The sequence below is a fragment of the Cinclus cinclus genome, chromosome Z, assembly GCF_963662255.1.
Source record: "Cinclus cinclus chromosome Z, bCinCin1.1, whole genome shotgun sequence".
NCBI classification, from domain to species: Eukaryota; Metazoa; Chordata; class Aves; order Passeriformes; family Cinclidae; genus Cinclus; species Cinclus cinclus.
In genome coordinates, this window is record NC_085084.1 from 64,763,311 (window position 1) to 64,780,353 (window position 17,043).

The 17,043-nt window shown below is 34.7% G+C and overlaps 1 protein-coding gene across 1 annotated transcript in view; it reads right to left on the reverse strand.

Moving 5' to 3' along the window:
• CWC27 (CWC27 spliceosome associated cyclophilin) overlaps positions 1-17,043 on the reverse strand; it is a 96,277-nt gene that overhangs the window by 10,697 nt on the left and 68,537 nt on the right. The window contains exons 12-13 of the mRNA XM_062512817.1: positions 8,803-8,912; positions 6,173-6,276 (exon numbers count right to left, since the gene is read on the reverse strand). Of these exons, the coding sequence (XP_062368801.1) occupies positions 6,173-6,276; positions 8,803-8,912 (214 nt within the window). The remainder of the gene's footprint in view (positions 1-6,172; positions 6,277-8,802; positions 8,913-17,043) is intronic.

Sequence of the window (17,043 nt, forward strand, 5' to 3'; positions counted from 1 at the left end):
AAAATATTTTATGACCAAGAAGATATGTTTAAAAGCTTTCTAAGACACATGATATTTTAAACAGTGCATTAAAGTAAGCATGTAATTAAATTCACTTGAATTGGTCTTAATCCTCATTAACTTACATGAGGTTTTTTACAAATAATTTAGGGACAATAGCTTCAACACTAGCAATTACACAACATGGACATGAAACCATCCATTAAGCAAGACATCAAATACCTTTCTATTTAAAATAGAAGACCTTTACTGTCACACAGTTTTCACAACAACCTTTTGAGCAAATTGGAAGGTATTGGCTTTTTCACTTTGATATAAAAAAGTCTATTTTTCTGACACTTCAAATTAACCAACATTTAGAATAGCTCAGACTCAACACAGGAAAGTAACCAGAAGAACTTCGGACTAAAAAACCATGTAAAAAATTACCACCTCCAAATTCCCATTTTAATCATTCTTTCTTGTCCCACAGTATATCTGAAAGCTGAATGGATTTGTTATTTCAAATAAAAAAGACCAAGTTTCAGAGTCTAGACATACTTTCAAAAAAACTTAAGTGACTTATTTACATTTGTCGCTTAGTTACAGCTGTGACAGCACTCCACAGGGAAGGAAAAAGCTGATCTCTTCTAAAGATTAAGAAGCTTTATGTTTCACATGTGACACCTTACATTACACCCAGGAAACTCTGCAGTGCTTCAATTATGAAGCACCGGCATCACGTGTTATTAATTAAATGAACTATGTAGCATGCTGGCAGTCTCAGTCAAAGTCTGCAGGGTGCATTACTGAGAACAGATGAAGGCCAGTGATGAGATCTGAATCCTGAAGGAGAAATCCTAAACTTCTAGGCAGGTGCAGAAGAAGGAAAAATTACTGGGCTTCACTGTAACACAAACTTTAAAATCAGCCTGGGGTCTACTCGCAGCCCTGAGTTGTGAACTGATGGGATTAATAACAGACCATATCCTTCTATTGAGCATGATACAGATTTTGGCTGATTCCCTGGTGGCAGCAATTTTAATGCACTTCTAGTAATGTTTATCTGGTAAGGAACAACTTTCACATGTTAGTATTTCAGTTTCTACACCAAATATTGAAGGTTCAACAGGATGAATCTGGCATCTTCCACAAAGTCAAAACTGAAGAAGTATCAATGTAAAATCATATTTATCAGAACTCAAATTACCAGTATGGAAGTAGTTTCCAAGCAGGAACAGAATATTGCCTCAATGCAATGTTCATATCATAGAATCATAGAATGGTGTGGGTTGGAAAGGACCTTTAAAGATCACCCAGTCCAACCCACTGCCATGGGTCATCTGCCACCCTTCTGGGCAACCTGTTCTAGTGCCTCTACCCTCTGAGTAGAAAAATTCTTCATAGCATCTAATTTAAATCTTTCCTTTTCTAATTTAAAATCATCATCCCTCATCCTGTCTGTATCTGCCTAAGTAAAAAGTCACTCTCCCTCTTTATTTTAATCACCTTCTAATTACTGATATATCTACAGGAATAAGGTCTCTCCAGAGTCTTCTGTTGCCTAGCCTGAACAACTAACTCCAGCTCTCTCAGCCTTTACTTACAGCAGAGATATTCCAGGCCACAATCACTTCCATGTTCCTTCTCTGGACCAGCTCAAAAAAGTCCATGTCCTTCCCATGCTGGGACTCCAGAGCTGTATGCAGCCCAGCACACCTTTGGCTCTCTGGGCTGGGAGTGCCCATGGCTGGGTCATGTCCAGCCTCTCACCCACCAGCACCCCCAAGTCCTTCTGGGCAGGGCTGCTCCCAGTCTGTGCTCTTGTCTGGGATCACTCTGGCCCAGATGCATCACCCTGGCCTTGTTGAACTTCATGAGGTTCACATGAACCCACTTCTCAAGTTTCTCCTGGTGCCCCTGGATGACATCCCATTTTTCTTTACTGTCACACTGCTCAGCTTCCTGTCACCTGCAGATGTACTGAGGGTGCATTCAGTCCCACTGCCTCTGCCACTGATAAAGACACTGAAGAGCATCAGTCCCAAGAAGTGAATGAATGGGCATGTCTTTTCAATCAATCCAAAAAATAACCCATCCTGACTTCCTAACCTATGTGTCTTCCATGTCTTATAAGGGTCTTTAAACTTGACTGGTTTTGTGTGTAATATATTGTATTTTAGTGGTTTGGAGCGATGATCAAAATCTACAGTAACACTAGATATACTTCAGTATGCCAATAAATCTTGCACTTTCAGGATGCCTCCACTTGTTTTAAAAGATCAGACAGAGTAGAGTGTAAGTCCAGAAATTTGGTTAAGGACATGACATGTATTTTTATAGCAGAGAATCTGCTCCTTTCACACAAACTAGTATTCCACATAGGAAAGTGTAGATATATTTCTTACATTGCACAAGCAGGTATGGTTACTAAAATTTAAGCTGGAGAACCCTGTTTTCAGGAGTTGACAGCCACAGTTTAATGTCAAAGTGAAAAGCTTAATGTGGTAATGGTTAGTTAGTGAATTTCCACTTATGACTATACTGGAGAAGAATATAATTATAGAACATATGTATAACATGAAATATTGAATGTTTACTGGAGTATTTAGAATTCATATGATTTTGGCAAACAGGAGTAGCAGTATGAAAAATGTGATACAATTTAAAAAGTGCAATGGCTAAATTCCAGTAAGAGTGATCAACAGTATGGGTATAGGACAGAACTAAGGCAACCATTCAGTAGGAAAGGATTTGTGGCTTAGAAAGGATTGGAAACCAGACATGAAAAAATCAGCAACAAAAAAAAGTAATCCTACTCAACATGGAAAACAGACTCAGCTGAGTGCTGTATCTACTCTCAGACTTCACATTTTGAAATAAGCACTTGGAACTCTCGGAATTACTCGATTGAAGGGTGTTCTACAGTACTAAGTCTCACTCTTATATTTTGCACAGATTAGCTGAAACAATTTTTGAATGTACTTGATTGCATCAGAATATTTTTATCCCATTGCTGGATTCCTTCTATGAAAAATATTTCATCATGTTCACAGGATCTGCATCATTACTTTCAGGCAATCTGTGTTTGACTACAGTTGCAACAATTTATTATAATCACCCTGAAGTGTCACTACTATCCGAATGGGTATCACATGAATGTAACTATATGTGTCACATTAAGTCCTAAACAAAACAAGAAGCAGTAGTGTTCTGAAAAAGTGTAGCAAGTTCAGGCCTATTGAGTAATCTAGGTGGCAAGTATGAAGAAAACAAACTATTCCAGCTGGGTCTTCTGTTGTGACATATTTGGTTTTCAAAATATTAGTCTTTAAGCAAATGATACCTCACTGCCACTGTCACTGACCTCACCTACATTTTTGGGAAAAGTCTTCTCGGTTAAGATTTTAAGCCAAGAATGTAACTGAGTTCTGCCAAATAATTTCTACCTACCTCTGCAGCACTCTATACAGCCTTTAAGAAATCTAGTAATGCATCTGAGTCCTTCTTATTTGGACTGTAAGCAAATAAATAACGACTGATCAAATAGTACTGAGGACATCTAACAAACAATTAAGAGGAAAATACAAGCACTAGTTCTCAACATGAAGACACAAGGAAAATAATGCCTGGAAGAACTCAGATCAAGAATGTCTTTCTAAGGTACCCAGATGCTGTAAAGTTGTGTCCACTTACTTAATGTCAGACACTTTTATTCTTTGACCCCTTCTTTGAAGAGGGGGTCATACCATGTTTATTATGGTATTCTGGAATTCTGTAAGGGAAATTGAATTTTGATTGCTACAGACAAATATAGATGATCATTATCACAGAGCAGCAGAGGTTGCAATAAAATGTCTCAGCAAAGATTCTGATATCCCACATTAAAACATTAAGTCTTATGCATTTCTCTTCAGCACTCCTCACAACATTTCCTCAGATGTGTTTTTAGACAGTAAAATCTGGTAATAATTATCAAACACCATACACACTGTTTACAATAGAGTCATATTTCTTCATTTTTTATTGTATAAAAAGTAGAATGCTGCTGAAAAGTGCCCAAACGTCTGCTATGCGCCATGCCAATACAGCAGCTCAGCCAAATATGCAGAGAGAAGTTTGCCAAACAAAAGAAAACATAACAAATTGGTAATGGTTTCTATCTTGACAGAGAATGAAAATTATACCTCAATGTGTGGCCACTCATGGACACATAAAAATGTCTTAAAGGCAATCATTTTACCTCAGATAACACACCCTGACAGTAGGAGCAAAGCATACTGGCAGGCTTTCCCTTCCCATGAAAACAGCAATCATGACCTACAAAATGGCCTGGAGGAATCATGTAGTTTGTGTGTATCACGTATGCATATGCCATGCATTAATTGTATTCCATAAAAATAAAATAAAATAAAATTACTCTATTTTGAGAAGTAGATTTAAATTAAGAAATAATTTTAAAATGTAAAGTCACTATAGTTATCTCAAATATTTCTATACAACAAAGGCACTGAAAATGTAAACACTAAATCCAAAATATGCAATTTAACTTTATGAGTACTTCACACAGTAATTAATAGCTTTCAGAACATTTCATTGCTTTGTTAATGTTGTTTATAGCAAATTTCTGTAACACACATTTTATAATTTACTTGGCTTCAAAGTAAATTATTTAAAAACAGATTGCCTCATCTGTCTGTAAAGTTAACATGAACAGTTACTGAGCTGCAAAATTAATATGGTATTAATTATTAGTGTACTATATAGTTTCGTATTATTCTAAGTATTTTTAGTGCAATTCTGAATGTAATATTGCTTTCTGAACAAAAATACAACTTCATAATATGAAATTACAGCACTTCATTTGGTAGGAATTACAGTGGATAGCACTACTAACAATTAGATATCAGTAGTTACTCAGAAAGAAATAGGAAAGATATGTTTGAACTCTATAAAAGTATTTAAAAGACTGGTCTTATTACTGTGACAAGAATTTGACTTGAAGATGGAGTTCATAAAAAGGCAAGATAAGGGAATCTTATACAGGACATGTGAGGTTTAGACCAAATATTTGGAAGTATTTCTTTACCAGGGTTCCTAGAAAGGAGATCAATGCCCCCAGCCTTTTAGTGTTCAAGAGGCATTTAGACAGTGCCCTTAACAGCATTCTATAGCTTTTGGACAGCCCTGAAGTTGTCAGGCAGTTGGACTGTATAACTGTTGTAGAGCCCTACCAACTGAAAGAGTTGATTTATAATTCTTGGAGGACTTAGAAACACTTTGGTAGCAGAGAAGGTTCTCAAAATATCAGTGAATATATCCAAGGATCTCAAAATACATATTGCATGTTATCTCTCATCCTCAAAGAGCCTGAGGTAGGAAAAGACATAATGAAGGAAGTAAACACTGTTTGAAGAAGCAACAATTTAAAGTCATCTTTGATACAGAAATACTGGTTGTTTTAAAACATTTGCCAAGAACTTTGTTCAAGTTTTGATTTTACTAATAATTCTTCTGTAGCTCCGATGGCTTATGCACAGAACTATGAAAAAAACTGTAGGCAGAGACAGCCTATTTTGTTAGACCAGCTGTAGTGTTTGTCTTATAAACAAGGATGACATATCCTTACAAAGCTTTTTTGCTAGGATTTCTTTAATTTTTTTTCCAGACGTTTCATACATTTTTGCATTATGCATACTTTTTTGAGCATTTAACGCATGCAGCCTAGAGCTTCAAGATCACACTTCAAATCATATTGATTTTTTACCCTTTGATTACCTCAGGTGGGTAGTTTGCATGAAAGATAAATATGAGCCAACAGGTTACACACTGATTCCTTGACTGGGAAGCATTGAGGCAGTAACTTCTTGCAGTGCTTTATCAACTTCAGGAATAACCCCTGCCTTGGGGTCACCCTACACTTCAGATGAGTCAGTCTATCTTCATCTCATCCATCATTTAAAAATACTTACCACCCAGAACACACAGTTTTAGAAGGATTTAAAACTACAGAACACTAAATGTCATCTACTCTCATGCCTTACTTTTTAGAGTGCTAAACCTTTTAGCTGAAGCAGCTGCCTTCACATTTGGTGTTTTCTGCTACTCAAATTTATACTTACCAGTGAGACTATGTTAGTACAGCACGATTTCTATTGGTAAACACAGAAATCCAACAAAAAAAACCCCTCACCATCCTTCATCATTATCTACATCAGGTTCGGAAAGCTCATTTTCAGGAGTTTCTTCAATCGCCTGGGTTAACTTTGTTTTAAATCGGTCCAACAATGCCAGTGTCTGAAATGAAACACAGTGTTTTAGAGAAGTTGTATATTTCTACACACCAACAGGCATATACAACATTATTTTAAATTACTATTTTGAGAAAAAGTACAATGAGAGTGATCTTTCATATGAATTTGGAAGAAACACTTTAGATAGGCAAGTGAGAGACGGTGGGCGTGAGAGCAGGACTACATGGACAGCACCCATGGAGTGAGTGGGCAGGCAATCCTGAGGCAACAAGAGCAAGCAGAGAGGGGCCTGTCAGGTGTGAAAAAGCACTTCTCTCACATCTAGTGGAATAAAAATGCATATTCAAGGAAAAAATACCTGTAGCTACTTACAGAATAAAACAACTGATTAAATAACACTCCTGACAATGAATTTTACTTTTTAGACCTGCTACTGCTCTCTTTTGAAGTAATCCACTGTATAAATTGCAAACCATTCAAGCCTTGAAGATCCTTCTTGACACCTGAAGATCATACCATAGTTCTTGTTTCTGATCATCCCATGTGAAATGGGAGTTTGATTATATAAAAGTTGTACACCTGAGGCTTGTGATGGTAGAGGGAGCTCTTCAAAAAAAGTTATACGAATAAATTGCACAGCCCACAGCTTTTTTTTGCTCATATTTGAGACATTCCTGAGAACAAAAGCATCAGGGAGTAAGTGCCTAACTGAATTTATGTGGCAGGCTACACTTGATTTGTAGGTGATATGTTGGCAACCTATGCTGTAAAACACCTCTGTATGGCTGTGTAGTTTTGTTTGGTCAAGTTTTTCAAATTTAAAAGAATAAAAACTAAACAAGAATAGAAAACAGAAATAGGAAATACCAGAAGTGTTCACTGGAATCAAATTTCCTTCTGGGAGCAATCCTAACTTGAGGAGTTTCCTGGCTTTTGAATTCTTTCAAAAACATATTTTAGCACTGCCAAGGGTAGTTTTTTGCATTTACTTTCTTTATTTTCTGTCTAATCTTCTGTTTAAGATGAGAGTGAAGAAAGTTTTGAGGATATTTGGGCCTGCAAATCATTCTAGTTCTATAGCTTTTCATACTGTTGGAAACAAACACTTGCAACACCTGAGACAGCAAATCTTTGCCTAGGTCATCAGAAGGAAACAAACTGACTCTTAATATGAAACTGTGAAAAAAGCCACATTCCTTGTGTCGTCTAATTTTCTCTGGTGACAGCATTCCTGTGAATAGACCTGATGACAGAAATAATTCTGAAATACCGTAGTAGGCATTTTTTGCAGTGAGTCACTAGATGCTATACTGTGCTTTGAATAACTTTATTTGACCCTTGTAGAATAGGAGGGCTAGGACTTCCATTATCTAGTATTTTAGGGAAACATACCTTTTCTCACTCTACTTAACTATTGCACTGAATATGGAAAATGGTATTGTGCTGTAGGATTAGTTACAAGGGGTGTGAGACTAGAAGAGGATCTCCACAAGTGAAATGGATTACAAGGAGCTTGATTAATTATTGTTGAATAGTTGCCACCAGGGTTACATAAATAAAAATTAAGATCTACAAGAATATATATCCTTATCATCTCGTCTTGTTTTCCAATGATGTCCAGGACAGGCTGATATAAATTCATTAGACATGGTTTTAAGTCCCTTGATCCACACTGCCAACAGAGCTTTAGTATTCTTTGATTCAAAGATAATGGGATTTTGAATGTATGAAGTTTCCATAAACTTCTTAGTTTAGGACTAAATCAGCTTGCTGCACATATAAATGTTTGCCAAATGCTGCTTTGAAGTTACTAAGCCTCAAGTTTCCAATCTCTTCTAGATTCAACATGTGAACAGGAACATCTTCGTAGCTGAAATGACATGCACTTACAAACCATTGCGTTTGATGTACAGCACAGATTTTAAGCTGATGGTATTTCCACTTCCTAGACAGTTTCATATATTTAACAATTTCAGACTTTCCTATTTTAGAAAAAAGCAAATACTTTTGTAAAGCAAATCTTACTTTGCTCACATTTGCCTACTAAAGTCTACATACATCCTAACTAATTTTGAATAATAATTTTCATTGTATTTAAAACAGCTTCTCTTTTTACAGTACTTACAAGCTATTTCTTTCATTTCACAATAACAACAACATTGATGAATTTAATATTTTTAAACTGTAATGTGAAATATTAAAAACCCCATCTAGAACAAATGCCAAATATGTAAAATTTTGTCCCAGTGTTATCTTACGGAAAGTATAAGGTGAAGAAATGCAAACCCTCACAAATGTAATCAAGGATACCTCTTTATGACCAGCATTTTCTTACAGAAGATTTTAGTAACTAAACTAAGCCCTTTCAAATACATACTGAAAATTCACTTACCTATCTACCTGGGTAATTAAAATATTTATTTTTATGAATAACTTTCTTTTAATGGAAAATGAAACAACATATTTTAAAACATTGCTTTTATACAAATGAAATATATGAAACATACAAACATATTAAAAAATGAACACAATTCAAAATTGGATTTTGCCCAGGCTATCAAACTATTACCTGATCTTCACGGGAAACTCCTTTCTTTGGCTGCTGCTTTCGCTTGTCTTCATATTTTCTCTTCTCCTGAAGGTATTCTTCAACAACACTGTTTGGAGCAGGTTCCTCCTCTGAATAAGGAAACATATTTAGTTAAACAAACTTAGTTTGGTTTCATGATTTAGTGTCTTTTTGCAGATAAAATACCAAGCAATAAAACATAGAACACTTCAGTTGTACTGCTTTCTCAGCAGGAGAATGATTTGCTACTTGCTGAAATGAAAAACACATCGCTGTACTGGGCAGAGAATGAGTCAAAAGACTTTTGTTTCAATTATATTTTACTACGGAGCCAGGGAAAGCAGGATAACAGAAATAAAACCTCTGATGAAAACTGTTGAAATTCCTTAAACCATATGACATTAATTTCTGAAGATCTTTCTTATAGCAGTTGCAATGTTATGTGTAGTAATATTCTTTGACTATTTGTTTAAAAGTAGACAAATACAATTTATAGAAAAATTCACAGTTTTCTCTTTTGTAGGCTGAAGCAGCCACAAATCAAGTCCTTGATTTTGCAATATGGAAAAAACCCAGTAACATTCATATTTTAAACAGAGTCCATCTTGTCAATCAGGAAAAGTCTTTTTTATATAACAAAGTGATATATGGATGAGTCAAGAGCTCCTCTTGTCTTTTTTTAACAGTATCGTCACTGTAGAGTATTCACATAAATAATGAATAAATGATCCATTAGTAATTTAATGGGACAAAAACTGAACTGGAAAATTGATCAACACCATATTTTCACATTATATTCTTCTTGAATACCATTATACACTGATTTATTATACTTTAAATATATGTACACATATTTACACAATTGTTATTCCTGGTAACAAACAGAAGCATAAACACCCTGGATGTCCATTGCAAACGGTGAACAGAAAATATATTTGGAGAAAACCATTTCAAGAAATTTCAGGATACATTGTCTAGTGAACTGCAAATCTAAATGATTTTGTTGCTATCAGGTTTTTCAGATGACTGCTGACAGGTATACAAAAAGGCTTCTGATTCCAATCTAAATTTCTCTCATAACTCAAGTTTTCCAAGAAGTTTATAAACATAGCACTTTGTAATAAAATGAAATAAATTTGTAATGCCATATCTACATATATCTGTTTACACATTTCTACAAAAATATCTAACTTCCTTTTCATCTTAATTTCTACATTGCATTTAAACCCTTTCTACATTGCATTTAAAGGGTACTGGGGAAAATAACCAAACATACTTAATACCATTCAGAGCTGGATTATTTTGCTGTTTTTCAGTTGATATGTCAGATATAATCACAAACAGAGTATGACAGGTACCAGCACGGTAAAGATAGAAAAACCCACCTTCCAGAAGTACCAGAACAGATAAATGCATGCACACACGCACATTTAGGGATGAATAAACAGCTGCATGAATGAAATCAAATCTGCCATAAAATCTCATGCAGCATAAAATCAGACGAACTGAGGAGAAGTTCATGAAAAAGCTACCACACATGACAAAGCCCAGTATTTTCCCCTATTATGTTAATCTCATCTACTAATTTAAAATCCCATTCTTAATTCAAGACCAGCCCCTTGTCAAAATAATGCATTAGCTTTTGCATAAATGCATATATCCAAAGTGTTGACTATCTGGCAACAATGTAACATCTTCTTTTCCAAACATTTAGCCCCTAGATAAATAATTTGAAGTACAAAACCATCGGTTTCCTTATAAAATGTCACCAAAAGGTGACATTTACCTAAATGAGTGCTTTGAAGGGAATTGCATTTACCCTATGATCAATATAATTGCCCACCTATGACAAGCAAAAGAACTGAGAAGAATATTCTTCAACATGTATGAAAATATTAGTCACAAACTGACCACAAACATTTAAACCTGGAATCCACCCTTTGATGTACACAGGCTGAATTTAAAGATGTGACCCTTAGTCATATTGGTGTTTTGACCAAAATTTAGTAGTGCAGCTCAAATACACTTCTCATACAAAAAGGGTAAAACTCCCCTGAAGTTGTGTGTTTGTGTATTTTACCACACTCCTATGTGTGCCACTTACTGTTAATACCAATAATTCAAATTTCAGTTAAAGCCTTCTTTTGAGATTACTGTTTCTTGGGTGCTTGTGAGAGGTTTTCCAATTCTCAACTTCATGCTCTCTGCCTCCTAGGAAAGCCTTTTCATAACTCAGACAAAATATAATCAGATCCACTTGAACAAACTACAGAGTGAGTCAACCAAAAGAGCTGCGCCCATCATATTTCTGCATCTTACATGAAAATGACTTTAAAACATGCTTGTATTTCTTCATGAAGTCTTAGAACCTATCACACAACATTTAAAGCAAGCAACAAAACAGGAAGGATTTTCAAGACCCCCTAAGTCAATGGGTTATTAACATTTTAAAATTTGAAAACTCCAATGACTGCAAAACCACAGAGTACTTTTTAATATAAATTATATATTCAGTTTTTGATAAGCAGGAATTATTTAATAAAGTTACTTTGTGTTTGACTGATAATTAGCAAGCAAGGAAAGAAGTCCAGAAGAGAGAGACTTGGTGGGAAGAAGCCTTTTTAAATGGAAAAACAGACTGCTGCCTATTACTTCGTATCTCCCAGTCTACAATCCAGACTCCCTTCAAGTCTTTTGCAGCTGAATTGAAAATAAGAGGAAAAACAGCACTGTATGATGGACTTGACCTTCATATCAAGCTTGGCAAATTTAGGTCCAGCTTGCTGATTCAGAAAAAGGAAAAGGATTGAGACTTTGGTATTAATCTCCTTAATCTAAGAGGATTTATTCAGATAAAATTTAATGAAAAATGCCATGGATACACAGAAGTTGAAATAACAATTACATTCAATTTCAGTATCACAAGATGCAGAAGATATTTTAAGTTACAGGAATCTTGCAGACTTGTTCCCTAGGAAGATCTCACCACAAAGTGCAAATAGCAAAGGATTTCTTCTTCAGTTTAAGCAAACTGTTGTGCATCTTCTGTCAGTAAGGAAGGTGAGGTGGGAAAAAACCAAACCAAACGAAACCAAACGAAATGAAATGAAACGAAACGAAACCAAACCAAACCAAACCAAACCAAAGCAAACTGATAACGTGTCTTATTGAAAATTCATTTCATCCTACTTTTAAAAGGATTTATAAGTACATTACTATTTATATAAACTAGTCTGAGTAACTACCAAGAAAATCTTTATCTTACTGTGGCAAAATAGTTTATGTAATTTATTTTCTTTCAGACAGATTCTTCTATGCTGAAATTATGGCCAATACATGCCAACCTGATGGTGTAATCTAACCTAAAACTTTGGGTTTGGGACATGGTTTGCAATGATAGTCTGAAACTACAGAGAAAGTTCTGATGTCTTTAAACCAGAAAGGAAGAGATTGATTTAAAAAAAAAAAAAAGTAAGACCTTATTTTCATCACTTAAATAAGAACAGCTCAGATTATGTCAATTTTTAACTACAAAATGGAGAAGTATAACAAAGACAAAACTTGACTCAAGGCCATTGAATTGAAATGAGTGGATGTTTTAGGGATAGATCAATTCCTAATACAAAGTGAAAAGGAAGCTTGATAATTTTAAACTTATTTCCTAAAGCATCTGGTACATTTATCAACATAACAAACACTCAACAAAAGATGTATCAGAAGTGCTCTGTTTTCAAAATTTATCTGCAATTTTATCTTCCACTTAATCAAACCAAGAAACAGGAATTCTAATTCAGCTGCCTGTGGTAGATCAGAACAGCATATCACTGCTTATGCTCACACTGATATTGTTTTTAAAGGCTAGGCTCCATTTCTAGCACTGCAGATAGGGTAACTTTGCCATAAAAAATCCACCAGTTGTGGCACAGATAAGGTACAATTTCACATAAATGCAGGTCTCAGAGTATGCATATAATTTTCCACAGTAAAAACTTTCTTTAACAAACCTTGTAATAACTGTTCGTGTAATTAGAATCTGTATAAAATTCTACAGATTTCATTTCCTTTGAAGAAAGAGATAATGAAGCTGGGCGTGAAAGACTTGGGAAAAAGAAGGGAATTTGGTTTGGTGAAAGTATTAGCAGAAACACACAGGAAGGATAGAAATAATACATATTGTGACAGAGAAAAACACATGCTGATTCTGAAGATTTAATGTCACCATAAAAAAGCGAGAGCATATAGCATTGAAAAAGATAAATGAAAGACTTGCGATTTTCCTTTCATGAGATACAGCCAGCATGAAGATTTTTACACAAAGTATCTTACATTACAAAACATTCTTGATATGCTAAAGTAATCCCATTAACTATTGTAATGCAACTTTGACATGTAATCATGAGTTATGTAGAACTGAGGTAAGATAACAAGAAGAATATACAAACATGCATATATAAAAAGGCATTCCAGTTTATTTAGCAGGGTTTGTGTATGTTTGAAATGTGGTGGGTCCATACATTTTCTTCAGCATCCAAAACGTATTCTTTAGCAACTCAGATGACACATTTCATATGATAAAAGACCTACTGGACAGAAATTCCAAGAAATGCATTGCACAGCTAGACTAAATACTAAAGGGGAAAAAGCCTCAAAAACTTCTTGTTAGAAGAGAAAGAAATTATGATTTAATGTTTTGGTGAATTAAAATAAAAGGCCTAAAACACATTCCTGTATTAGTTCAGTATATTCCACTTTCAGCTCATCAATATTCAGTTTATATTACATTCTTTTGGAATTGTAAAGGCATGCAGTACTCATTTTGAAAATCTTACTGAGACTGGAATCTTAAAAAGAGAAGTTGTTTTTTGCTCCAAACCAAATAAAATGCTCACAAATTATAAAAGAAATTCTAACATGCCTTAATATTTCAGGAATTAAAACAGAAATCCTATCAGAAGCTACAAATACAGAACTTAGAGACACATTGAATAATTAATAACCAAGACAAATAACTCACTTCTTCCAGAATTAGGAAAACAATTATTACAGCTTTATTTTGTACCTGAAACTCAAAATATAATTAAGTATAAACTGGGGTAAAACTTAATACAACAGAAAAATAATATGAAATAATTTTATGCTTGAGAGAATTAGCAACATCCTCTCCTGTATATTTTTGCTTAGGACTAGTTCTACTTATGGTTTTCTTTGAACCCTGAAGAACTGTTCAGTTAATGTTGCTACAGCTCTCGCTCTCCTAAAATCCCAAAAAGCCACTGTTTGCCAAGAAGTTAAGGTAAGAGTCAGGAAATATTTAGCAACTGTGAAAAACGGAATAAGTTTGCTTGTAGGATGAGATTCCAGGGTTGGAATGATTACTAGATTTTCAGTTTGATACAGTGAAAAATGCAGCAGTTATAGAACAAATTTACTAGTTCATTTATCCAACTCAAACAGTAAAATCTTACAAGTAATTCCTAGAGCTTCAAAACACTTATTTGAAAGACCAGAGCAGACTTGTAAAACAGTGTGAACTGCAAGTTTCTAGTAAAAGTTTTCTGAACTTTGGTAATTTCAGGCACATGGTCCTAGTCTAAAATCCAGTTAATTTTCAAATGTTGGTGGATTTTGACTACATGCTTAAGATTACTACTAAAATCAAAGCTGGTTTACAGTGAGGTTTTGTCCTCTTTTCTTCTGCAGATAGAGAGACAAAAGGATTCACTTTAGCAGGAAGGGGACTGCATAGGAATGCTGGGTATTAGGAGATTAAATGTAAAGTGGGAGAAAACAGAGGTTTGCAAAGATAACACGTTCCAGGTGGATACTTTGATACAATGCAGCTCTACTGTATGTGCTGAAAGAAATCTTCATCCCAATGCATTTAGGCTGCAAAGTTCCCAAACCATCAAAATTTGGATTTCGTTTTTTTTCAGTTCTCTGAAGGGTGCAAAACCCTATTAAAGTCCCAGACTTCAAGAAAGTATCTTTTCATGTAAGACAGGGCTTAACATTTTGAGTGCCCCTGACATTACCCAACATTTACTATAAAACAGAAATAAAACATAATGTTACACTGGAATCCTCACTTGATTTTGAGAATTTTCTAAACATTTCAGTAATTTGATTACTATGTCACAATTAAAAACAAAAGCATAAAATGCCTCAGTACTACATGCCTCAGTAGAATTCTTACCCTTGAATGTTGGTTTTTACATTAGTTGTTAGGCTTCCCTGCTCAGATAGTATTTTATAGCTTTTCTGTTTTCTCTCATATGACAATTAAATTTCATTGTCCACAGATTATTTGCCAGTTTATGAAAATATTCCAGCAAGAAAAACTAAAACATTACTTCCTAAATACTACTCCTATTTAAAACTGATATGTAATTAACTGGGCAGATGCTATATGTCTGAAGCAGATTTCACTGAAATACAACCTCCAGAGATTTACTCTACAGAACTTTGGAAAGTGTATCTTTTTTGAATCTTTGACCGAGTACTTCAAAATGCTGAACTAATTCAGCACTCAAATGATACTGTTTGATGTAATCTCTGGCATCACTACAACAAATGTCACATGAAAGAAAAACATCTTATTTAAAGAAAGGTCTTGACAGCAGTCTGGCATAGTCAACAATACTATGCACAAACTGGAAGACTGGTTATAATAAAACATGTATGGAGGGTATTATTTTTTTTCTCTGACCTCTTGAAACAATGTAAACACTTAAATTTTCACTCTCCAGTCTTTCTTAATTAATCTAATCTCCAAATACAGAAAAATATTAGGTAAACGTAATATGAACAATTTGAAGAAATTATACTAAATGTGGTGCCAATGCTAATAAAGATCTGTGCAGTAGACTTAAAATAAATGTATCATGCTGCCGATCCTTCCTTAGCATCCTCTCAGAATAAGACCCAATCCTGACCAGTATGACCTAAGCCTTATTCTCACTGCTCTGTGATCTTCATTTAATTTCTCCCACTACACTTGCAAGTTTTGGCTGAGATGTAGGGTTTATTAATCAAGCACAGAACCAACATTAATGTGGTTACATAGCCTGTGAACTAACATTTTTTTCCTAATGCAGCCAGCTCAAAACATAGGCAGACACAATACAAGGGTCTGCACCATCTGCACAGGCATACCTGATACAGCATGACACAATTCACTCCCCATCCTACACTCCCCAGAGAACCGGCAGAGGAAAAATCTACTGCTACTTAGACATCAACTTCCTGATAAAAATATTTAAAAAATATGTACAATTTCTTATATGTAAACTAATGTGGAATAGGCAAACTATTATACATTTAGAAGACTGTCTTCCATGTTAATACCTCCACCATACTGATGAAAATTCAGGCCAATAAATATAAAATGACTAAGTGCTTTTAACTTTGGGGTAAAATTACTTATTCAGTACAAGACTTCTACTTCTGACAGAGTTCATAATATCAAGATAAAGCCTATTCTATTAAAGTCTATTCAGAAAAAGTCTATTCTATTATTCCTCAGTTGTAAATTCTGTTTCACAATAAAGGTATGCTTATTCCTTTGACTTGAGATTTCACTTTTCCATTCCCTTCCCTACATGAATTACACATATCTTCAGGTAACTCCTAATAAACTTGTTCAAATAGTGTTCTGCTAGTTTTGGGAGGTTTTGTGCATTTTTAATGAAATTGTTCATTATCCTTTTTGGTGCTACAATACTTGCAACTGAGAGCAGTAATACAACCACACTTTTACAGCAACAACCAAACACTGGCAGCCACATCAGAGTGTAAACTCATGTTCAGCTTGTTTTGAAATCTTTCACTACATTTTCATTAAGAATTTTATCCTTCACTACTTGCATCTCATTTAACACCCCTTTAATTTTACCTTAAATTTTAGAACATGCATATTTTTAAAGATTTTTTTAGTTAGGTACTCCACTGACTCATTCCATAGGTTCTTTCCTGACATCCATCTATCTCAAAAGGTACTAGAACAGACCCCTTCCTATCACAAAAAGAGAAGTCAAGATTATTCAAGATTATTTTTACCATTAGCTATAACCTGAAGATTTTCAACTGATTTATGGCCTGCCTGGGATTTATTTCAAAGAAAATACAAGGCCCCCACCAACCCTGGTATATAAGGTCCCTTTGCTTGAATAAAAGGTATCCTTCCAAACTGTACCATAGTAGTAACTATTGTAGTAACTAAGTATTACTTTAGTCTGTCACTGT